This window comes from Quercus lobata, chromosome 4 (assembly GCF_001633185.2).
Source record: "Quercus lobata isolate SW786 chromosome 4, ValleyOak3.0 Primary Assembly, whole genome shotgun sequence".
In the NCBI taxonomy this organism is placed as follows: domain Eukaryota; kingdom Viridiplantae; phylum Streptophyta; class Magnoliopsida; order Fagales; family Fagaceae; genus Quercus; species Quercus lobata.
The window spans coordinates 74,822,420-74,847,712 of NC_044907.1; the positions used below are offsets into that span (position 1 = coordinate 74,822,420).

Here is a 25,293-nt window from a genome sequence, read left to right on the forward strand (position 1 = left end):
TAGAGTACCATAGGAATTCTAGAGGATTTGAATCCATTCGAGATATTGCAGAGCTTACCTTTCTAATTCTTACCTTTCTAATTCTTATCAATAGGCAATCAAATTTTAACAAGGTAGATGGATGGACATTAGTTTTTCTTAAACAATTTCTTTTTTTCCCTAATAGTAAATAATGTAAACCCTTTAATATTAATATACCATTGTAATATATAAAAATCAAGTGTGTTTGTGTTTTAAGGTTTGTCAAGTTTACAAAATACGTTATCGGTATATAGTCTGATATAAATACCAACAAATAAAATGATGTAGAGAATTGTATCGCAAAAAAAAAAAAAAAAAAGATTTAGAGAATCTATAAACACGTAGCTCTATAATATGCATGTGAGGTGTGTGACACTCTTGGATAAGTGGCAGTGTGGCACGTACACGCGTGATCAAGATCAGATAATGATTTCCCATCAAAAAAAAAAAAAAGATGAGATAATGATTTTTATTTTATTAACATAATATGGGATTAATTAGATCATAACCCGTAAAAGATTTTATCTAATACAAAATAATTGATTTTTAAAAGATAATTTTTTTATGGGCCTATATCATACACAATTTTGGTAAGAAATTCTGTTAAAATGAAACTGATGCTGGGAAGGAATCTGAGAGTGTTGGGGTGAGATTTAACTATTTAAGCCATCTGTTCATAAAGGGGCTATTCTGGATGTTCATATGCATATTGAACAAGGCTCAGATGGGATTTGGAAGGTTTTATGGGTCAATACAGGTGAAGATTCTGGTCTTCAGCTCAAGAAAACTTAAAGAAAAAAATTGGTTTGGAAGCCCAATCATTCTAATATTCTTAACCTCAAGCCCATATCATTTTCAAAACCCAACATCACCCAAAACCAAACCCACACACAAAACCCAACTCCTTATCTTACACAAAACTCACATCCTTCAAGCCCAACTCCTCTTAAGTCTCAACCCACACCTTCATTCACTAAAGCTAACTCATCAGCCTTTCCTAACCACCTTCATTCATGGATCACAGTACCTTATGACGCAAAACAACTCAAGTATGAGGAACAACGATCCAACACAACCGCATCGATCAGACTCGACACTTTCCAATGCTTTAAATGAGATCATGGTGGCACATGTTGGGTTAGAACCCACCGAAAATAATGAGGCCATTCGATAGGAACTCCAAAAGATCTTATTCGAGCACAGCGGTGACACGATCAAAAAAATGGGGAAATTCAGAGACGTGGGTTCTTGAACTGCGAGATGGGAGAAGGGTTGTACCACTGACCTTTCTGATGAGAAGTTGCAGTTGTCCTTGGTGCCGGTAACTGATACAGAGTTGATTGAAGGGTAGGAGATATGGGATAGAAGACTGGGCTTCAGATTCTTTTTCTGAAGGGTATGATGTAGCTATCAAGACTACCCAATCAGATGGACCTTTAGAACCTATGCCATTTTCTAAGCCATTGGCGGACACAGTAAGTTCTTTTGACAGGCCAGAAGAGTTAGAAACTAATAGAAATAATGGACATACTTCTGAATGGTCCAAGAGAAGATTTCACAGTTTTGATGTTTTTTACTTTTCTCAAAGGATTAGAAGCACAAGCATAGAAGTTTTTGTCAGCTATTGAAGGTGTGATACAGGAGAGGGCTTTTGAAGCTAATAAACAGAAAAATGGGATGAAGGCAGGAGGCAAAGGGATAAAGGGAGTTGAGGGGTTTATTCAACTCCAATAATTATGGTGAATCATCAACAAAACGGTTAGGGTTTTGACTATTTCCCAATTAATTTGAAGATGTTATCATGGAATGTAAGAGATTTGAATGGGAAAGATAAAAGACTTCAAATTAAAAAGTTGTTGCGCACATAGTGGGGGGATATTGTTTTCTTGCAGGAAACAAAATTGGAGTGGATTACAAGAGGATTGGTATTTAGGGTTGTCCTTATGTAGATTGGTTATATTTGGGCTCTGAAGGTGTCTCAAGTGGAATGTTGATTATGTGGGATCGTAGGTGGTAGAAAAAGTGGAAGAAGTAGTCAATCAGTATTTGGTGTCTTGTAGATTTAGAAATGTAGGTGATTAGCTTAAGTGAGCTTTTACTAGTGTTTATGGTCCAAACTTAGATAGGACGCGACACTTGATGTGGGAGGAATTGACGGGCATTTTTAGTTGGTGGAATCTGCCATGGGTGGTGGGTGGAGATTTTAATGTAGTCCAATTTCCTTTAGAGAGATTGGGAGCTGATAATTTCACCTAGGCTATGCATAATTTCTCTGATTTCATTTCATTTCATGGTTGTTAGGCACATCCTTGGAGGGTGGCCTTTATATGTCTTCTTTGCCTTTGTGCTTCTACAAAAACATGTGGATAGAAAAAGTTATTTAGAATGCATGAGGCTCTAGAAGTTGAGTTTCATCTATTTTTTGTATACCAACTTAACAATTATAATTATCTAAAATCTAGAATAGATTACTGTGTTTAAACAAATGAACCATAATGATGATGCTCAAAATCGTTAGTAAGTCTATCTCCCAAACTTGCTGTCTTCAATGAAAGATGAAGAGTAGTGAACTTGCAAAAATGAAAATACCTTCAAAAAGCACTGGTGTGGTGCCGGCTTAAGACCCTCCAAAGGTTAAGTTAGAAACTCACAATGATCTCTTTGAATTTTAAAGGAGTTTTTGAATAGTATTTTTTGCGTTCCTTAAGATTGGAGTGTCTCAGTGTTGGTATAGGGGCTTGTGGATGATCATCTTAACTGAATTGTAGGGACATGAGATTATCCCTTAACTATTTGGAAGGAGATAAGAGTTATCCCTTAGTTAATTTGTAGGAGATGAGAGTTATCCTTTAGCTGATTTGTAGGAGATGTGAGTTATCCCTTTGCCGGCAGTTGTGTGAATATAGGAGAGTCTTAGGTGATGCAAGCATTGTAATGTAGGCTTAGTGTGCGCCTCTTTTCTCGTCTGTCCCTATGGGTGACGGTTGCATATGAAGGTTAGGCTGGCAAATACTTACTCGTTAGCTTTTGTGCTTGACGTGCATCTTGTTGGAGTAGTTGTGATAACATGCATTAGTTACATCTAATCTTCCATTTGTGATTGGTAGGCATTTTTGGGAAGAGTAATCCATTCGGGAAGAGTAACCCAGTTGGGAAGTGTAGCTCTTTTGGGAAGACTAGCTATGGAGTAGGTTAAAAAGTTTCTCATCAATTGCCTCCCATTTTGTGTTTGTCAATTTTTTTGGGCGAGCCATAGGATTTTTTTTTTTTTTTTTGGTTCTTTGCTTTTTATTTATTTATTTATTATTTATGGTGACATGTGGTGGCCTATGATAGGCCAATAGTCACATCATTTGGTATTCCCAAATTTTTTGCCTATAGATAGGTGAATTTTCCCTTCGAACCTTACTCATTTCCAAGATCTTCGTATGAACCATCTTCAGAGCCCTCTTAGTCGTTTGCTTCATACTCGTCAGCTTTTTTACGCATCCAAATTTTCAAGTTCAAGTACTCATGGTCGTTAGCTTTTCTACTCGTCCAAATTTTCAAGCTCAAATTCTCTTGGTTGTTAACTTTGCTACTCGTCCAAATTTTCAAGCTCAAGTGCTCTTGGTCGTCAGCTTTGCTACTTGTCCGGACTGCATTCGAACTTCATCGGTAAGTCTTTTTAACATTTCTTTATCGTCTTTGTTGGATAGGGTCTGTGAAATCAAACAAGTAGAGTGGACTTAGCTTTATTTTGTCATTGTAGGTGTAAGAATGAGTGAGTTCAAGACCACCGATAGCCCCTCGTTTTCCAAACATAGAAAACTAGACGATAGAGGGTTGCCTCCCAATGTGAGCATGGATTCTTCTAAGTCAAGTTCTGAAGTTGGGTTGTCAGGCACTGCATCAATTAGTGGAGATGGTGACTCTTCTCCATTTGAGGGCCCTGACTGTCCCTTTATCTTGCCTGATGCGTGGGAGGTGAACAATCAGTGTTCCTCCCTTTCTAAGAAAAGGCTACTCAAGATACAGTCCGAGTTTCAGATCCCTTATAATGTGACTACTAGGTTAGCTAAGGCTTAAGAAAAATGTCACTCTCATGATGGCAAAGGCGTTGGGTTTTATGAAGCTTCTTTTGTAAGTGGGTTGAGGCTTCCATTGAATCACCTCACTAGGAGGTTATTAAGGAGATTGGGAATAGCTATTTCTAAACTAGCACCTAACTCTTGGCGTGCCTTCGTGAGGGCTTAAGTGCTATGGAGGATCATAAGTAAGGGTTAAGAGACTTTTTCCTTGAATAAGTCTCTGTATTGTTATAAACCTACACAAATCCCTACGGTTAAGGGTATGTATTACTTTAAGTGTAGGAAGGGAAAGTATAAGTAAATTACTGAGATTCCATATTCCAATAGGGATTGGAAGGAAAAGTTTTTCTTTGGTACTAACTGGGTATGTGTGGCCCTAAGTAAGTTAGTATTGTAAAAGTCAGTGGACTATACTTTGGGAGTATTGCCAAAGTCTAGTGAGTCATCTGGCTAGCTTCTCTCGTTCGCTTTTCTTCTTAAAATGTTATCTAACTTTTTAATTGTTGATTCTCAGCTCAAATTTTACTGAAGTTGTCTGCAGATCAATTAGCTAGAGTGAAAAGGGCTACAAGCTTCTCTACTTCTGAATGCAACTAGAGAGCCTTAGTCAGTCACAGTAGATAATATTCACAAGTACAATTTTGGACGTATCCCTTTTGCTGCTGCTCATCACCATGAAAGAATCTCTTGTATATGTAAGTATTTCTTACTTTGCTCGTCTGTTTCTTTTTTAACTGCCTTAGTTGATGAGTACTTTGCAAAGATGAAGGCTAGTGCTGCTAAAAAGAACAAGAATGTCCAGAAGGTAGCTGCTCTTGCTACATCCGCAATTAGAGAGGGGAAGCTGCAACTTCCCACACCTGGTGAGAAAAGGAAATTCATTGTGGACACTTCTCCTAAAACCTTTGGGACTATTACTCGTCCGAAAGAGACTCCCAACCACCCTTCTTCGACTCCTGCCTGTTCGGCTTCTGTTGATCGTCTAAGGGTTCACGATAAGGGAAAGGGTCCTTTTACCCCTCCCAAGCCTCCTCTACTCGTTCAAGATGCTTCTTATGCTGTGGAGCAAGCCTTGTTTATCATTAAGAATGAGGACATAGACGATTGTGATGAGTATGCTACTAGTTCTATTATTGTGTCTGAGCTGCATGACCTCATCAAGGTATTATCCTTCTCTTATCCATTCACCCGTTTGTCTACTATTTGTCTTTTTTCCTAATCAACTCTTTGCTTTCCTTTCAGGCAATGGTAAGAATGAAAATCCTTGAGTTAAGGTGTAAGGACTATGAGGATCAAGTAGTTGCCCTTCGAAAGCGTTTGGAGAACAACATTGAGGTCATCAAAGGGTTGTCAGAATTTGTGTCCCCACTAATAGAGAAGGTAGCTATCTTGGAGACTAAGGTGAAGGAGTTGGAGGTGCAATGCGCTTCCCATGTAGACCTCTTCATCTTTCCAGAGGACGAGAAAATACACCTCTCGAAGGAGCTGGGAAAGCTTCAGGAAGAGCTGAGTAATGCTAAGATGAGAGTTGTTGTGAAGTACTCCACTTCGTAGGAGTACCATAATGACTTGGGCCTCTATTATGTGTGGGGGTTTGAACATTTTTGTACTCAAGCTTTGGCGGCTTTCAAAGACTTAGATTTCTCTAATTTTGAGATTAATCTTGAGGAGGGCTCTTCTACAACTATGGTGGGTGACGGTGCTGAGCAAGGTGGGGACAACGTTATTGACGAGGAAACCAAGGGAGACAACCAAACTAGGCGTCAGACTCAGTTAATTTTCTTTGTATTTTCATTTACATACATTCATGTTTAATACTTTTATTTCAGACAATAGGTCCTTTGTTTTTGGACATGTATGATCTTTTATTGAATGTATGGATATTTATCATTACTCTTTAACTCGTCTCTTTTTGCACTCGTCGAGTTCCACCTCTCATCAGGTCTTCGGAACTTAGGGCTTTACTTGCTCCTTCATAGTCGTCCAAGTTGAGGTAGAATAGCTTGGCTTGCTCATGTTAAGATCTAGGAGTAGTTTAACCTCTATTCGTCTGCTTTAAGGCACCCTTATGCCATTCATAAGGTTTTATTCATTGAGTTTTGTGGGACTTAAGAGTAGATGAGTTACTACTTATATGCTTTTAGGGTACTCTTTTGTGGGACTTAGGAGTAGTTTGAGTTTTCTACTTATCCACTTTTAGGGTACCTTTGTGCTACTCGTCGAGTTTTACTTGTCGGGTTTCGTGGGACTTAGGAGTAGTTTGAGTTTTCTACTCGTCCACATTTAAGGTGCCTTCATACCACTCGTCGAGTTTTACTCATCAAGTTTTGTGGGACCTAGGAGTACTTTGAGTTTTCTATTTGTCCACTTTTAAGGTACTTTCGTGCTACTCTTTGGGTTTTACTCATCGAGTTTTGTGGGACTTAGGAGTAGTTTAAGTTTTCTAGTCATCCGCTTTTAGGGTACCTTCGTGCTACTCGTTAGGTTTTACTCGTCAAGTTTTGTGGGACTTAAGAGTAGGTTGGTTTCTACTTGTCCGCTTTTAAGGTACCTTTATGCTACTCATCAAGTTTTACTTGCCGAGTTTCGTGGGACTTAAGGGTAGTTTGAGTTTTCTACTCGTCCGCATTTAAGGTACCTTCATACTACTCATTGGGTTTTACTCATCGAGTTTTTTAGGACTTTAGAGTAGTTTGGTTTCTACTCGTACGCATTTAGAGTACCTTCATGCTACTCATCGGGTTTTACTTGTCGAGTTTTGTGGGACTTAGGAGTAGTTGGGTTTCTACTCGTCTGCTCTTAGGGTACTCCTATGCTACTCATCTAGTTGAGTCAAGGTAGATTGTCTTGCACCTTATCACTTGCCCAAATTAGGTCTTAAAGGTAGCTTCTGAATCTTCTTTGGTGCAACTTGTGCTCTGGATGTCTTGATGTGTCGAAATGCCTTAGGAAGGCTTCTATTTATAAGAGTTTGGGGGTAGGTGAGTGACATGTTGTGGAGTCTGATTGGTGATACATGTCACAGCCTGATTGGAGGATCTTTAAGACTTTTCTTCCAAGACACATGGCATTGTTTGGTTGGCCGAAATGTCTTAATTTTCAAGATGACATATGTCAGCACCCAATTGGATTGCTTATGTCATTGCTTACACCCGCCGATATGTGATTGGGGATTTTTTTTGCAAAATAACACAAATTTTTAAACAATTTTGTTAGTTAGTAACGTTTCCAAACTATTTAGGAAACTAACATCTCGAGACTTTTAGGCTTGAGATTACTGTAGCAACTACAATTGTCTCAAGCCTAAAAGACTCGAGTTCAATTAAAATTCATGGAACTCGAGCATATATGACTCAAGTTCCTTTTTCTTTTTTTTATTTTTTTTTATTGTCCCACTTTCCTCTTCCAAGCCTCCCAAAACCCAAGACAGTTCTCCATAAGGATGTTTCCTTCTTTTTTTTTTTTTTTTTTTTTTTTTGGCTTTAATTGCAAGCCTTTTTGCTAGTCGAGATGTACAAGTAAAGCCATGAGTAAATGATATGTCTTATAGAAGAACCTAGAAGTTTGATGTCATTCAGAATGTGGCCAATTCGTAAATTAATGGGGACCATTTGCACATAGGTCCTTTAATCTCACACTCCACCACTAAATCTTGAAGCCCCAGCTTCAATGCATATTGCATTGCACTAGATAATCCTAAAACCTGTACTTTAACTCGATCATTTCCTGGTTCTATTCTTGCACACATAGCCCAAATACAATGACACCCACTATCACGATTTCGACAACGGAGCAAAAACCCATACCCAAAAATCATGATCTCGGCAATGGAGTGGCTTGGGTTTGTTGATCTTAGTACCAAAGGTCTGTTTTCTGTGTTTTTTGGGTTGGTTTGTCTCCAATGTGGTCTATTTTCTGGGTTGGTTTGTCTCCAGCGGAATGTTTTCTGGATTGGTTCGTCTGGGTTCTAGATTTGAGGGAACTTGAGTCTTACAGACTTAAGTTTCACATGTAACTTGATTCTTTAAGACTCGAGTTGCTATGTTGAACTCATGTCTAACAGACTCGAGATGCTAGTTTTCTAAATAGTTTGGAAACGTTGCTAACTAACGAAATTATTGACAAAATGGTGCTATTTTGCAAAAAAAAATCTTGTGATTGGCATTTTGCATGCTTTTTATGTTTTTATTTCATAACACTTGGTTTCTAAATGGTGATGGTAGAAACTAGTAGCAGTACTTGACGTTTTGTAATTGACCATACTTTGTGGACTTGGTAGTATGATGTGTTAGCTTGTGATAGGTCGAAAATTTTCCCTCTCTAAAATGTGGTTTACTCAATGGCAGGAAAAATATATTTTCAAGAATAAAAAACAAAAAGCTCTTAATTCTTAAAAGGAGCAGACTAGAGTAAGGAAAACTTCCTTCAGCAGTTCAGCTTTCCCCTCAAACACCCTAACAACCATCTTTTTATATTTGAATTAAAATAAAATGAAATAAAACAACAAAAACGAAACCAAAAAAATTGACAAACTTCATGTGATACTATTTTGCCCAATACACAACCCAAAATGTCAACTGTATAAACTAAAATATATGTATATGAACATAACTTCATAGCTAGTTATGGCAAGTTACTATGTCCTTTTTTGTTGTAAAAAACACTAAAATAGATAAGCTCATTAAGGGTTTGTTTGGGTCAGTTTATTTTGCTAAAAGTACTATAAATAAAGGTAAATATTAGTTGATATAGTATAGTGGGACCCGTGAATAGTTTCAAAAAGAGTAGTGAGACCCATGAATAGTAGCAAAAATAAGCTGAATAGTAAAATAAGTTAGCAAAAAATAAGCTAGTCAAATAGACACTAAGAAAAACGGGGGAATCAATTATAGACTTTGCATTTAGTGCTGAATTTTTAATGAGCGTTGATGATTACTATCCTTTGTTAAAGGAATGGTGCCAATAAGATCAGGGCTGACCCAAGATAGTTTGAGACCAAAGGTAGAAATTTTAAAGGAGCCTTTTACATCTAAATATCACTTAAATAGTATTTGGTTTTTTTTCATTATATTTTTTTTTATTTCAAATCAATTATTAATTCATACTTACTAATTTGACTAATTCACCCAAAGTGAACTAATGATACTTACTATATAAGTTTTATAAACTAGCATGTCACCAATAAAAAAAAAAGTTATTAAAACATTCATTTATTATATTATTTAAGTGACACCGATTATATTACTGTCACATTAGTTTATAAGTTTCTTGTTAAGATTTGTATTAGTTTTAGCATTTTTCATTCACTTAATAGAGATTAGGTTGCATTTCTATTAATTCATATATATATATATATATTTTTTTTTTTTTTGGTTGAGAAAATGCTAAAGTTGCTATAAATTTTATTACAAAAAGCTTACAAATTGATGTGGCAATGAGGTGACACTTCAATAAAAGAATAAATGAGTGTTGAATTACTTCATTTGATTAGTGACATATCAATTTATAGGACTTACATTCTCAAAAAAAAAAAAAAAAAAAAAATAATAATTATAGGACTTATGTAATAAAACTTGTAATATACTACCACAACCTTAATATTTTAGGCCTTGGGAAAAAATGTACACCTAACTCACATTTTTTTCTTTAGTTAAAAAAAAAAAAAAAAACCTTACAACCCCCATATTTAGGGGCCTTTCCATGTTGGGGGTCTTAGGCCATGGCTTAAATGGCCTAGGCCTAGGGGCGGCCTTGAAGAAGATGAGAAAAGAATGACACAAGATTCCTCACCTTCCCAAAATATGAGCTGAAAGTGTAGACCCAGTGCTCATCCCCTGTTTTTTTCATTCACACGGCCACAATATTATATTTTCAGTCAGGTATGAACTTGCTCTACAGAAGCCAGTTCAAGTTGATTTAGTAATTAGTAGCATTTTTTCTATTGGATAATTAAATTTTTGGAGAGGGCAATAAAAATGACTGACTACTCACCCTGATACACACCTCAAAATGTCAACTAAATAAACTAAAATATATGTATATGAACATAACAACACCCTAAAACATTCTATTTTAGCCTTCATTGATGTAAAATAGAAAGTACAGGCCTTCTTAGAGCAGCAAGGGCACCAGAAGTCACGACACAAGATCAAAGGGGTGCCAATAGAGGCCACCGGGGTGACAATGTTGGAATTGTACGAAATTTGGCAGGTTGAAAGGAAATGGCATTCTGATCCAAACTCGAGTATCAAGCGTCACCTAAATTTAGGCAAATTCTTTCGTTAAGGCCCAAAAAATAGTGTTTTTGCTATTTATAGCAATATTTATTTTTCCTTAATAACTTTTAGTTTAAAAGTCAAAAAAAGTTTCCGTCTGTTTTGGGATGACCCTTAAGGTCAATAGTTTATGATTTTGCATTTAACTTAATTTTACTATTTTTGGTAAAATTCGGTATTTTGCCATCTAATTTCATGATTAGTGCGAATTAGGGTTTCTGGGCATTTTCCTAGCCGCCTTAGGAATTCTTTTACTATTTAAACATATTGTAGCCTCCAAGGTAATTCAGTTTTCAACTTTATAAATATATAGACTTTGTCTATTTTTCTATAGTGGATTCTAGAACCATATCATCTTATAGTAGTAATAACAAAGAAATAAGGTTGGTTTATTGGTAAACTATGTTTTTGATCCCTATCCTATACACCATATTTCAATTTGATCCATAACTTTTCAATTGTGTTAATTTGGTCCCTAACCTTTTAGTACTGTGTCAATTTAATCCTTGTTATTATCTTTTGGATGAAAATTAATGATGCATCTAATGGCCAAAATAAAAATTAGCTTTCATTGATGTGAGAATAAACTAAAATTTTATTTTGGTCGTTTGCTATGTTAGCAATTTTCATCTAAGATATAACAGCAAATACTAAATTGACATAACATTGAAATGTTAGGGACCCAATTGACACACTTGAAAAGTTAGGGATAAAATTAAAATATAGTGCAAATGATAGGGTCCAAATTTACAGTTTATCCTTATTTAATTTATATATTTTTTGAGAAATATTAAAAAACAACTTTTACCACCAAAACATATCATAACATGAATCAAAAGGCTAGGGTTTGAATTTTTTCGAAAAATGTAAATGAACATTACATACAAAATTCCAAACATTTACAAGTCAAATTGTTTGGAAGAGCTTAGGCTGGAAAATTGAATTTACTATTTGGAAGATCTCCTTGACATGGTAGAAAATGGCATACTTGGAGATGTTGTTGAAGAAAAAGAAGTGGGAAGGAATGCTTAAAAAATTGAAAGAAACAAAGACACGAATATCTTTAAAAACACTTGAAGCTACAATTCATTTGCCGAAGCAAGTGACACAAAAGTTCAAAATATAATTGGAAAGGATTTTAAACCACATAGCTATTGGTATTGAACGAAATCCATCTCCTTTCTTTGGTTCATCAATTTTTCCTTTTTCCAATAGAGTTAATCTTGTAAATCTTTGAGTGAAAATTTGAAACTTTCAACATTTTTTGCCCATTGTTCTTTTCCCAGACATCATAAACACGAAATCAAAAATCAAACAAGAAAACATAATCTCAACTTCAATTGCTTATCACATTCAAAACCCCCAAATCTCATCCTCTCACCATTGTCCCTCTCTCTCTCTCTCTCGTCCACCTACAGCCAATGCAACCATCATCAAAACCTACTATCACCACCAGATGCCCCACAATCCACAATCACTGCTAGCCATAGGCCACAATACCACCAAAATTAGATCAACCACCACTAGCGAACCAAAATCATATCAAACCCACAACCCAAAAGCAAAAACCAAAAAAAAAAAAAAAAAAAAAACCCACGAAGTGGCCCGATTGGCTTCCTCAACTATAGGTGTTGTTGGGTTTTCATTTGATCAACCTCCTTATGGCTGGGTTAGCTAGGTTTTCACTATGGTGCCAAATTGGTCTCCCTAATGCCACGGAGAGAGAAGAGATGAGAGAGAGTAAAATCAAAGATCTAAGTTTGAGAGAAAGAGAGACAATGGGATAGGAGTTTGAGAGACAATGAGAGTTTGAGAGAGAGGATGAAGCAAATGAAAATTGATACTCAGCTCTATCTATTTAGTTTCTTTACAAAATCCCCCATTTGATTTTGTTTCTTTGTATATTTTTGTTATTTTTTATGTTTTTGGAGGAGAGAGATATAATAAAACATAAGCAAAAAGACTTATTTACCAATGTTTTTAATAGAGGTGGATAACGAAGACCAAACAGAGCTAAACACAAGTGGGCAAAGTGTTAAATTGTAAACCACAAGTAGGAATGGTAAAAACTGGCCAAACTACAAGTGAGTTTACTGTAATTTGCCCTAATTCTGGTGTTGTAATGTTGTGGTTATCTAGGTCTAGGAAGTAGAAAGAAAAAAGTAGTTATTAATAATTAGACACTCCCCTATTAAATATCACACCTACCCCACCTAACCCCAATAATCTAAACTTCATATTTCTCCTTTTATTCCTAAGTCTCCATAGTTCAAACTGCTTCACTATGCTCCAGTCTTAAGTTTATCTCTCAGTTTCTCTCATTGTAGCAAAACTCATGACAAAAAATTAGTGAGTTGAAGAAGCTGAAGGTTATCCACCTCAAGAAATAATCATGGATTACACACACTCTCTCTCTTTGTAAAACACGTATCATGGTTTTAAATTTCTTTTACCTATATTTCACTTTTTTTTTTCAATACTATAGTGTTTCGGTTTATCAAACATTCTAAAACTAGTTTAATTGCATTGATTTCTGGTATTTTTGATTGAATCGGGGGTTTTAGGTTTTTCATACTTTTTTCTTAATTTCTAGTTTTTAATGATAACTAGATAGGGTTGGTGTCTGGTTCCCGGTTGAACCAACCAGTCTTGTCCTATTTTTAAAACCATGCATCCAACCCTATATTCCTTGTCTCTCCAAACTCAATCAGTGGAACTTGATTATGGGTTACAGATGTGTAAACCTTTGTGACTATTGATAGTAATTGGCAAGAGGAAAACATGAAAGTATAAAAAAAAAAATTTGAGTTTGGCTATTGCAAAATACTGCATCCTTTTGTGTGGGGGAAAGGGATTAAGATATTTCAAATGGTGGAGGACAAAGGGGGTGGGAGGGGGAGATGAAGATGAGGAGTAACAAAGGAATGGCTAGGATTGAGTTTGGAGGAGTAACTAGATCTGTTAACTTTTCTAACGCGAACATAATTTGGATTTTTTGTTGATGTGGTTGGTCTTGGTTGGGCCAAACTTGTCATATTATAGGTCATATAAGCTTCTCAGTTCACATTGTTTGCCACATTGGCGTTTCTCGTTAGTGAGTTAACAGTAGAGACTAAATTGATTGTAGGTTGAAAATAACAGGAACCGAATTGATTGCTATCAAAATATAAGGACCAAAATAATTGTGACCACAAAATATCGGGTTTTCACCTAATGTTTTTAGTAGGAGTTTAAATTGTTTATGTACAACCTATAAAGCAAAATGACATTTGAATAATAATAAAAAAAGGACAAAATTTAGCCACAAATTGGTTGTGAGGCTACAACTTTACTCAATATATTTTTATTGATGTGAATTTTGACAAATTCACCATTGGATTACATCTTTTTCTTATATCCTCCATGCAAGCAAAATTTTTAGAAAATTGAAAATCAATAACTATGTCATCAATAAATTGTTTAGATTGTAAATTTTTATAGTTTAAAATTATGTATAAAATATAAGTTTATAAATTATATAGAAAATAATATTCTATTGACACAAAATTTAACATATGTATTGAGAGCATATAAAATTAAGTAAAATTATAATCTTTAAGTACAACTAATTTTATAACTAATTTTGTAAAAAATTTTTTTTTACAAGGCGTTTCATGTATAGCTGTTCACCACCGTCATGAAATTACTGTCTTTCTATTTGGTGTTAAAAAAAATTTACGCCCATGAAACAGACAAAGGAAACTTGGGTTTGATTGTTGTGTACAGATAGGTTTACATTTTTATCCTTTAAATTTTTTATTTTGAACAGTTACAGAGCGTGGGCCTTTTTGGACTTTTGGCTCTATCTTATGTGATTTTTTTTTTTGGCTAACCAATCTTATGTGATCTTATTCTTATATATTTGTTAACTTTTTGGGTCAGCCATGACATGAGCATGGCATGGGACACGCTGTGTGGGATAGAGACTGTAAGAGAAAATTAAAAAAAAAAAAAAAAAGCAAAAAAAAAAAAGTCAGCCATGAGCCAGCTGAAGATAAAGGTCCGTGATTTTCATTTGGAGAAGAAAAATTCTAGAGAAATTGTTGCGTGATATTAGAGAGAAACGAGAAGAAAAGTAAGCTATCTCTCTCTCTCTCTTTCAATTAGGTTCTCTTTCCTTTGAATGGGTTTGGATTTTGATGCTCTGATTTCTATTCATTTTACTAAAAACCAATTACTTTCTAATAGGAACTGAATCCGGCCTTTTTTCAAGATGAATATCGACGACGGCGACGATGACCGGGTTTTCAAGAGGATTATCCCCCCTGAGTTAGTTCTCATTTCTCACTCTTTAATTTCTTTCCTTTCACTTCCTCCCTGAAATAAAAAGATCTACATATGAAATCGTTTTCTTCTTCCTAATATTTTCTCCAGTTTGAATTTTTTTTTTTTTTTTTTTGAGAAACAAGTTTGAATTGAATTTGAATATATTTTTTAACTTTTTTTTTTGGCTTCACATGTTTTCTAAAAATTGAGTTTTTTTTTTTTTTTTTTTTTTTTTTTTTTTAAAGTATTTTCAATAAAATCATTTTATTTCGTTATACTTGGTAGCAAACAAGAACAATTTCCTAAATTTTCTTATTCAGCTTGTTGTTTGTTTTCCCCAAAAAAAAAAAAAAAAAAAAAAATGAAAAATAAGCCTTTTTTTTTTTACTCTTTTTTTCTGACACTATCAAACAGTTCTTATTTTAGTTTTGAACTCCCCATGAGCGTTACAATTCCAAGTCCAATGAATTCCATGAGCCCTCAAGGATTGTCAACGTCATCTTCTTCAACACCTTGGTGGAAATATGATGTCTTTCTTAGTTTTAGAGGGGATGACACGCGTAGAAGTTTTACGGGCCATCTATATGATGCTTTGAAAAGGAAGGGTGTTTTGACTTTTAGGGACGATGAAAATCTTGAAAGAGGAAAATCAATTTCACAAGAGCTCTTGAATGCCATAGAAGAATCCAGAGTTGCTATTATTATTTTTTCAAAAAACTATGCATCTTCGACATGGTGCTTAAATGAGCTTGAAAAGATCGTTAGATCCATGAAAGAGATGGGATTGACAATTCTGCCGGTTTTTTATGATATGGATGCATCTGATGTACGAAATCAGACAGGACCTTTTCAAAATGCTTTTGATGATCTCGAAGATCAATTTAAGGAAAATTTGGAGAAAGTTGAAACATGGAGAGTTGCTTTGAGAGAAGTGGCCAATCTCGCTAGTTGGCCTTTACAAAATAGGTAATTTTCATAACAAAATTATTTCTTTTGATATATAAAGTTATAAATGACAATAATTCTTTTAAATTCAATGAAGTATATTAATAGCTGTTGGAATGTATCATAAAATGCTTGATTGAAATATTACATATGGTAGTTAAAATCCTGTTGTATTTTGGAAGCCTGTGCTTCAGTTATTTTTCATTCTTCCCTTTCGTTGTTGTTGTTTTTATTATTTTAAATCAAGAGGAACAGAATGCAGTGCAAATTAAAGCATGGAAAATTATGAATGCATATACAAAAACTAAACGTGTATGCGCATACGATGTTTAAATTTTACAATTTCATATGTAAAACCCCCTTTTCTTTCCCCATTAGTTTTCTTCAACCACCAAAGTCATCAAAGAAATCAAAATACAATATCTTATTACATATGACCATAGTTATTAAACCTAGACCTGATGTTGACTCGGTGTATGAGTTGGATCATTGGTTTAACTAGTGGGTCACCAGTCGAACTGCAAGGTCAAATAAATTTTTTTTTCAAAATTATACATTTGCCTAAATTGAACTCACAATTATGATTCAAAATCAATGTTTCACAAGCAATAGCATTAGAAATTCTATAAAATTCATAAGCCAAATAAACGAATGTCATAAGATTGCAACAAAGTCTTTACTAAATAAAATCTTGTTATATATCTTAAACTTTTGTATATTAAAATAAAGGCAAATCTCAAACTCTAATGCGTATTACTTTTGGTCTTTCACTAGTTGGTCCAATGACTCAATTCACATGGATTACGATTTGGGCTTAAACTTGAAGCTCCATCTTAATTGAAAACTCCAACATCAACCTCGTTATTAGATCCTCTTTCTCATTAGGCTCCTCACTCCTAGCTTCATATTGGTTACTAGGATCTCCATCATCATTGTCATCATCTTCAACCAACTCTTCCAAGTTTAAGTTATCTACTTACATTTAAACTCTTGTATAAGGCCACAAATGAAATAAAAGAAAATACATGCACCAGCATAAGTAAATTTAATGTAACAAACTAACCAATATCATTTTGGTTATCTTGGATTGTACAAGCTGCTAATTCATTTTGGAATGTCTCCAATTCCTCCATTGTCCAATTTGTTGGCTCATCCTCTAATACCCAATTGGTATTCTCATGAAAACCTTCAAATTTAATAGGATCATAGTTTCGATGCTTGAAGTAATTTCTACACAAATTTATTATACACATGTTAAAAGTTAGAATTTGAAAGCAATGGAAATTGGAAGGAAGCAATTTAACAATTAGAGAGTTGCATGTAATTAATAATGATTAGTACCTTTGCTGCAGTCTTAGGTTGAAATGGACATAGAGTAGATCATTAAGGCGTTTATGTTCCAATCTATTCCATTTTTTTTTAGTGAATGTGTTAAGAAAATACTCCAATTGCAGCCAGAAGATGTAACAATTGTCCAAAATTATACAACAACAACAACAAATTTAAACTACAAGTAAAATAAAAATAATAGCTAAGAGAATTTACCAAAAAAAAAAAAATCTTCTTAAATACATTTAGTCATTAATTTTTTTTTTTTTTTAAATTTATTTTATAGCCATCATAGGGGGTGGCTCACTAATGTAGTAACTAAGTCACTAACTACAACCCTCTAGCCGTATCATAATTGATCTACACATACAACATCAAAATTCACAATTAGTATCAACAAATTTCTACCAAACACAAGTTACACAATACTTTTTTTTTTTTTTTTTTTGACAAGTAAGAAGAAAATATTATTAATAAAGGAATAGCAAGAAAAATACAAAGAGTTCACGGTAGTGAACAAAGAAAAATAAGGATAAAAAACACACAAGCAGCCACTAAGCTATTCTAATAGACGAAAGAAAATTCATAAGGGTAGAACAATCCGAGAGACCCCAACACCAAGACCAATCAAAGAAAGTCCATTGGCATAAATATAATAATTGAACCATAGTTTTCCCATTATCCTCAAAGGAACGCCGATTCCGTTCAGTCCAAATAGTCCATATTAAACAACCTTGAACCAAATTTCAAATATCAGAACTATGCTTCCCAAGCCAATGATACCAACAAAATAATAAGACCACAACTGAACCTGGCATGACCAAATCGATCCCAAACAACCGAAGCATATACGTCCATAAAGAATGAGCTATTGGACAAAAAAGCAACAGGTGATCCACAAATTCTGCATTACAACAGCACATACAACAACGATTTGCCAAAGGGTGACCACGAAGCATAAGGTTATCCAAAGTTAGAATCTGACCATGAGCTGTTGTCCACATAAAGAATGCCACCCTTTTAGGAACCTTAACTTTCCAAATGCCCTTCCAAGGGAAAGTAGAAGGAATTGCATTTTGAATCTTATGATAAAAAGACCGAATATCAAACTGCCCACTTCCATTAAGACCCCAACAAAGCTTGTCACACCCTCTACCCCTAGGAATCCGGGTTTGTATGAAATGAAGTAAGAAGTAGGAAGCCGCTAACTCCCAATCATTGAATTCCTTATAAAATCTTAAACTCCACACTCTATCATTATCACCCACTAGAGGGCTTAACGCTTTAGAAATGCAATCTTCCTTATTGGTTGAACACATAAATAACTGAGGATAAAGAGTTTTAAGAGGATCATCCCTAGTCCACTTATCATGTCAAAAAAGAATACAGGAACCATCCCCCACCACAAAAGATAAATGCGTAGAAAAACTTTCCCACCTTTCACTAATACTCCGCCATAAACCACAACCATGAGCCCTTCTACAAACTCTAGTGCACCAACCCCTTTTTCCCCTCCCTATATTTCATGACTATGACCCTCCGCCACAGATGAGTGATTTCATGGCCATACCTCCAAAGCCATTTCCCTAATAGGGCTTGATTAATAGATGCCAAATTTTGATCTCCCAAACCACCCAACTCACGTAGTAAGCAAACCTTTTCCTATGCCACCAATGGATATTTGAAACACTTAGTTGAAGAACCCCACAAAAAATTCCTCTGAATACATTCCAATCTAGTTGCCATAGCTTTAGGGATAGTAAAAAGGGAAAGGTAATAAGTCGGACAACTTGAAAGGGTACTTTTCAACAAAGTGAGTACCACCCTTTGACAGATAAAGTAGCTTCCAGCCCGAAAGCTTCTTTTCCATCCTCTCATGGATCGAATTCCAAATAGAGGCTGTTTTATACAAAGTTCCTAATGGCATACCCAAGTAAATCATAGGCAAACTGCCCACCTTGCATTGAAGAATATTAGCCAAAGTCTGAATGTTGCTCATCTCCCCAATACGGACAATTTCACTTTTCCCCACATTCACCTTCAAACCAGTAAAAGCTTGAAAACAAGTTAAAACCAGCCTAATGGAAAGGATCTGCTTTCTAGAGACATCATAGAAAAGAATGGTATCATCAGCAAATAATAAGTGAGAAATACGGATACCAGTAGAATTAATAGGACCCACATGAAAACCTTGAATGAGACCACCTTCCTCAGTTTTCTTTAGGATACGACTTAAAACCTCCATTATCAAAAGAAAGAGAAGGGGAGACAATTGATTACCTTGTCTTAGACCTCTAGAACTACCAAAGAAACCAGCAAGAGATCCATTAACCAAAACTAAGAGGCGAACGGTAGTGACACAAGTCTTTAGCCATCTGCTCCATCTACCCCCAAAGCCCATCCTCTCCAACAGATAGAGCAAAGTGCCCCAATTCACATGAGCATATGCTTTCTCAATGTCTAACTTACACACCACCCCCAGAGTACGACACTTCAGTCTATGGTCTAAACATTAATTAGTAATAAGTATTGAATCCAAAATCTGTCTGCCACCAACAAAAGAATTCTGCATCTCCGAAATGAGTTTATCTAACACCAGCCTCAATCTGTTAGCCAAAATCTTAGACAATAGCTTATACACACTGCCCACAAAGCTGATAGGCCGAAAATCTTTGATATTCAATGCATTATTTTTCTTGGGAATTAAAGATAGAAAAGAAGCATGACCGTTCAAATTTTGAGCTCCTATATGATCAAAAAAGGCCATAACATCTTTTTCCACTACACTCCAGTATTTTTGAAAAATTGCCATAGTGAAACCGTCAGAACCTAGAGCTTTATCACCCTCCATCTCTTGAAGAACCTTTACCACTTCCTCAGAAAAATCCCTCTCTAGATCAAGCCGCTCATCCTCCTCAATTCTTGCAAACTCTAATCCGTCCATAGAAGGACGCCAAGTATCTGACTCAGTGTACAAACTCTAATAAAAATGAACCACCTTAGACCGCACCTCTTCCTCATCCTTATAGAGGACACCATCCACCTCTATACCTCAAATATGGTTAGTTCTTCTATGGGAGTTTGCTACCCGATGAAAAAAGCGAGTATTATTGTCCCCCTCCTTAACAAATAATATCCGGGACTTTTGTCTCCAAGAAATCTCCTCCAAAGAGGCTAGATGTGCAATTTCACCTTTAATCTGAATACGACGAGTTTGTTCCTCCTGCGAAAGACCTGACAAGTCCTCCCTAGCATCCAAACCCAACAATTCAGATTAAAGACATTTCTACCTAAAGGCCAGATCCCCATATTCCTCGTTATTCCACTTTTTCAAGTCTTCTTTAAGAGCTTTCAATTTACGAGTTAGAATAAAGCTCGGAGAACCTGAAAAGCAATACCCATTCCACCATTGCCGAATTGTCTCTACAAATCACTCTTCTTTCAACCACATATTCTCAAAACTTAAAGGCACTTCGACCTTTATTAACACTACCAGCCACCGCCAAAAGTGGGCAATGATTAGAAACTACACAATGGAGTACCCTTTGAGACATGTTTCCAAAATGATCTACCCAATCCACTGATGCCAAGGTTCTATCAAATTCTTGACATACAATTTGTCTCTGAATCTCTAAACCAAGTAAATGAAGTCCCTTCAAGAGGTTAGTCCACAAGGTAATTAGCCCCAATGAAGTCTGAAAAAGCAAACATAGCCATACTAAAAGCCTCACAATCAAATCTCTCACTTGGATATCGAATGGTATTGAAATCCCCAATCACACACCATGCCGTATTCCACCTAGAGTGCATCCTTGTAATCTCCTCCCACAGAGCACCCCGCTGACTATCATCATTAGGACCATACACTCCTGAACATGCCCATACAAAATCATCTACAACCCCCTTTAGTAAAACATTAACAGAAAACTGACTAATAGCATAGTCAAACTTTTTCATAAACTCTCTTGTCCCAAACTAGTAACACCCCCCTTGCAGTGTTGACTGCATCTAGAGCAACCCAGTCTAGGCAAGGACTACCCCATAGGCTTCGAACAACAGAAGAGTTTAAAGAAGATAGCTTAGTTTCTTCGTAGCAAACAATATCACACTTCCACTCATTGAGAAGATTTTTACACACCTCTCACTTTTGAGGATTATTTAATCCCCTAACATTCCAAGATAAAAGCCGTAAACTCATTTAAAACTGGTAATCACCCCTGTACCTTCTGAGGAATCTCTGTTCCTCCCTTTAGATGCTACCCCATCATAATTTATTGAAGAAATCAAACCTTTAAGTTCCCTAAGCCCTTTTTGCCTTGAGTTCACAATTCCTTTAGAAGTCCTAACGTTTACAACATCAATGCAGTCTTGTTCAAGGAGACAAAACAAAGCTAGACATCGATCTTCATGCTTAACAATAGGAAAGCCCACAATTTTACAGAAACTTTTCATTAGGCTACATACCCATTTCGAATTTTTCACCTCTTGAGCCCTGAACCTCTCCCTCATCAACTTCGTGGATCACCTCCAACTCCTTTTGTTCATTGGGATCCCATTTAGATGGAGGTGAGCACTCCAATAAGCCACTCTCTTCCTCCTCGTGAGAAAAACCACTAGGATTAACTTCACTGTGCTTCCACTGAAGTAGAAAGTGCTTAGACCCATCTTGTAACAGCTCATCCCCACCCAAGTAGCTCGACGACACTAGCTTAACATGAGGATTGCTCCATTTCTCTCCCTTCTCACCTGATACCTCCGTGGAGTTATCTCTCTCCCCAAAACAGAAACCTTTCTAGCTAAACAGACCCGACAGAGGATAAAAATGGTTTTGAGTAGCACCCTGATGTCGATGATTAGAAGAAACAACATTCCCAGGCCCTATCAGCCTCGCCGTCATCCCTACACTCAAATCATCAGTCATCGGAGTCTAGTTCTCGTCCCCCATCCCCCGATTGGTCACCGCCTCGTCGATGAACCCAATCTTGGAAACCTCCGTCGCACTTGACACTTCAATGGGGTGATCTCTCCCTCACCTAATAGGCGGTGAGACCACTGAGGCAACTCGGAATCTCCCCTCGTTCTTCCTCTCGAACTCTCACCTATTACCTACGTAGATGGAGCATCAAAGTTTACTTGTAAAGTGTTATGCTTAACCAAATTACCCTCACTTTGTGAAGACATTGGTGCCACGGGTTGGGCTTTATCAAGCCCACCTGTTTGTTTTTTGACTTTTGGCCCACCACTTAAATCCTTGGGCCAACTGAACTCCTTAGCACCTAGACAAGACACAATACATCTCCCACCCTTAGGCTTGCACACTCTTAAAGCCAAAATAGCAGGTGTCAACTTAAAATTAAATGCCCACGTAGGTCTACCATTTATAATTGAAACATTTAATATAGGATCTCAATGAATCACGTTCTGCCCCAATTTAGTTCCAATTTTTTCAAAATTCCTGATCTTTTGTTGATTACCATAAACAGACACAATTTTCCCACTCCGGCCACCACCGGCAGACTGACCACCTCCACCACCATTGTTGGAGGATACTTCAGCCATGGATACCGGTTTTGCATCAGAGAAAAAATTCCTTAGCTCTTTCTGAAACAAAGACCAACCAGCATGACTGGAGCTTGCTGGTATCTTAATACAACCTCTCCTAGTCCCTCCAAAATATACTGCAATAACTACAAAAAGACCAGTTTTGTTTGATCTCCCATAGAACTCTATCATCAACTTCCCATTTTCCCTGAATCTCTTATAGAGTACATCTCGACTAGGCACCTAGTCTCGTTTATCGATGAGACAAGTAAGGATCCACTCCATGCCCCTACGTCCAACCCAAATAGAGCTCTTAACATCCCTACATGTCTCATGAATGGCATACAAATCAGACTGCCTCCATCAAAAGAGAAAGAAAAAAGTTTTGCATCAATACGAAACGACCTCTTACTGCCCCCTTGGTCCAAGGACTGAGATGTAGGAGGGATATTTTGTGAGGTTTTTGTGGTGGGAGTATTTGGTATGGCTAAAGGTGCAAGTACAAGGTTAGGCGGTTTAGGCAAAACATGGTTAGACTCCTGAAGTGGTGGGGATGGGAAAGGCAGTGATGGAGGAGGGGGATAGGGATATTGGAAAAACCCAAACTGTGGAGGAAAGCATAGAGGAGAGGGAGGAGGAATATGTAAGGGTGGCAAAAAAGGAAAGAAAGATGGTGATGGTTGAGGGAGAGGGTGGTGTGTAGAAGGAGGGTGGTTAGGATGAGGGAGAGGTGGGGGAGGGGGGTGGGGAGGAGGAGGAGGCATTACCTTTGTCTTCTCGCACTCTTTTCTCTTTACACAATACATAATAGATTAATTACTTGGTCTAATGTTTATCTCATAAACACTAACTACAAAGGTGCTAAGAGCCTTATAACTAAATTGATATTTCTTTGTGTATCCAGGTTCAAAGAAAGCAAACATAGCATGTAAACTAAGTTAAAACATAGCATAATTTAGAAATTCAGAGAAAGCAAAGTGAGTAAAATAAATGAAATGAATAAGAAAGCAAACATCAATGAAAAAACGTAAAATAAAGGCCCTCAAAATGAAGTACCCAAACAACCAAACAGCAAAATATGAATAAGAGAGCCACGATTGAGGGTTTCGATAGGGCTTAGACTTCAATAGCTGATTGAGAGAATTGTGTTGGTTTTCTAGGAGAAACACCTTTAGGGCTGGCGGGTTTAGGTTAGGCTTAAAATTTTCATTTTATCTTAAAATTAAATTTTGACATAAAATTAAATTTTCACGGTGGACATGTCTCTATTTTTTAATTATTATAACTTTTTAACTTTACCTTCGTCATTGATTTCTAACATTTTTTGGAGAAAAAATTGGAGAGTGGAAAGTTGTATCTGTGAGGGGTATTTTCATTAAGTCAGTCTCATAAAATTACTCTCACGTGTCACATATGTGAAAAACTCTAGGACACAGCCCAAAAGAATTCGTTTTAGTGGAAACTTTAATGATTTTTTTTTTTTGAGAAAAGAAACTTTAATGATTTAGATGTAGTAATAGATACTTTGTGTACTAAATTATGAAAGGACCAAACTATAAGGGTAAATTGTAATTACCCTATATATTATGACTTGCTTTGGTAAGATAAGTTTACACACTAACTTCTCTGGTCAAAGTCTTAACTCTATTTTATTTTATTTTTTTTGAGAAACAGTATGTAGTAATATCTGGTGGAATAGACTCTATCCAGACTAGCAAAGGAAAAGAAGGCCTAACTCAAAAATTATATGATTGGGCAATCACGGACAACCATTCAACGATTCATGTAGACTAGCCCCACGAGAATTTAAGTTAAACAAACACCACTTTTGAAGACATTTATAACACTTTGGTAACTCAATATGATGTTTTAACGATCCAAAATTACCTTTCTTCTCCAAAAAAAAAAAAAAAAAAAAAAAATAATAATAATAACAAAAAAAGGAACGATCCAAAATTACCGTAAGCCAAGTTATAGATTGGATTAAGTTCATGGTGAACATGTCAGCCGTTTTCAGAATGATTTAGCTATGGCTGAATTACTTTTTTGTGTTAAATAAAATCCTTAAAAGCACATTTTAACCATTTTATTCACAAACCAATTGTTTGCATTAGTATTATTCTAATTTATGGTCAATCAATTCTAACCTAAGCAATGCTATTAACTTGCTTTCCCATACTGATATTTTTGCCGCTAATAATATGTCCTGCTTCTCTCCATCTTTTGCTGCCTTTTCAAGTTTCTTTTTGGTTCGATAATTGGGAAGGCCCTTAATTGTTTCTTGGGAAAGAATAACAATTGCCTATAAGTTATCAACAAGGATCTGTTTAAACTGAATATAACAAAAACTATAGCTCCCTACCAGCTGTCCATTTAACATGTATATACAATTATTTTACGGGTGATTCTATCCATGTTGCTTGAGCTAGCAAATTCATATTTATTTGACCACGGAGTATTATTGGCCAACATTTTCCATCACGTAATTATTGTTCTATCTTTCCTGCAGGGATGAAGCACAATTTATCCAACACATTGTGGAAGTGATATTACATAAATTGAGTTCAGGTTTTTTAAGCATTCCCACCAACTTGGTAGGAATAGATTCTTCAGTGGAGGAATTGTTGACTTCATATTTAGGTTTTATGAACAATGTTTACATGATAGGGATTTGTGGTATGGGGGGACTGGGGAAGACAACTCTTGCTAGAGTTGTTTATGATAAGTTTTGTAGTCATTTTGAAGCTTCTTGCTTTATTGCTAATGTTAGGGGAGAGTCAGAAAAACATGGTTTGCTTCCCCTCCAA

The 25,293-nt window shown here is 36.0% G+C and overlaps 2 protein-coding genes across 7 annotated transcripts; both read left to right on the top strand.

Annotated features, from left to right (window-relative positions):
- The first annotated feature begins 3,459 nt into the window (after nucleotides 1-3,459).
- LOC115987987 lies at nucleotides 3,460-5,916 on the top strand. 5 transcript variants are annotated; one of them, XM_031111604.1, is made up of 5 exons: nucleotides 3,460-3,678; nucleotides 3,773-4,528; nucleotides 4,606-4,786; nucleotides 4,855-5,253; nucleotides 5,334-5,916. In XM_031111604.1, exons 3-5 carry the CDS (start codon nucleotides 4,766-4,768, stop codon nucleotides 5,643-5,645), a joined length of 732 nt encoding a protein of 243 aa, XP_030967464.1. In that variant the 5' UTR covers nucleotides 3,460-3,678; nucleotides 3,773-4,528; nucleotides 4,606-4,765; the 3' UTR covers nucleotides 5,646-5,916. The 5 variants fall into 5 exon arrangements, with proteins under 5 accessions (XP_030967464.1, XP_030967465.1, XP_030967466.1 ...); XM_031111605.1 differs by having other exon boundaries at nucleotides 4,623-4,786; XM_031111606.1 differs by having other exon boundaries at nucleotides 3,773-4,351; nucleotides 4,633-4,786.
- An 8,439-nt stretch (nucleotides 5,917-14,355) lies between these two features.
- LOC115987803 (TMV resistance protein N-like) lies at nucleotides 14,356-15,797 on the top strand. Of its 2 annotated transcripts, none has more exons than XM_031111412.1 (3): nucleotides 14,356-14,480; nucleotides 14,594-14,674; nucleotides 15,086-15,797. In XM_031111412.1, the coding sequence occupies exons 2-3, from the start codon at nucleotides 14,619-14,621 to the stop codon at nucleotides 15,639-15,641; spliced, it is 612 nt and encodes a 203-aa protein (XP_030967272.1). In that variant the 5' UTR covers nucleotides 14,356-14,480; nucleotides 14,594-14,618; the 3' UTR covers nucleotides 15,642-15,797. The 2 variants fall into 2 exon arrangements, with proteins under 2 accessions (XP_030967272.1, XP_030967273.1); XM_031111413.1 differs by having other exon boundaries at nucleotides 15,098-15,797.
- The last annotated feature ends 9,496 nt before the right edge of the window (nucleotides 15,798-25,293 follow it).

What these genes read in the sequence shown, in the direction of transcription:
- LOC115987987 (XM_031111604.1), top strand. Translation starts at nt 4,766, where the DNA reads ATGAAAGAATCTCTTGTATAT. An exon ending in TGAAAGAATCTCTTGTATAT is followed by an intron (nt 4,787 to 4,854) that starts GTAAGTATTTCT and finishes TACTTTGCAAAG; the next exon opens with ATGAAGGCTAGTGCTGCTAA. An exon ending in AGCTGCATGACCTCATCAAG is followed by an intron (nt 5,254 to 5,333) that starts GTATTATCCTTC and finishes CTTTCCTTTCAG; the next exon opens with GCAATGGTAAGAATGAAAAT.
- LOC115987803 (XM_031111412.1), top strand. Translation starts at nt 14,619, where the DNA reads ATGAATATCGACGACGGCGACGATGACCGGGTTTTCAAGAGGATTATC. An exon ending in AAGAGGATTATCCCCCCTGA is followed by an intron (nt 14,675 to 15,085) that starts GTTAGTTCTCAT and finishes ACTATCAAACAG; the next exon opens with TTCTTATTTTAGTTTTGAAC.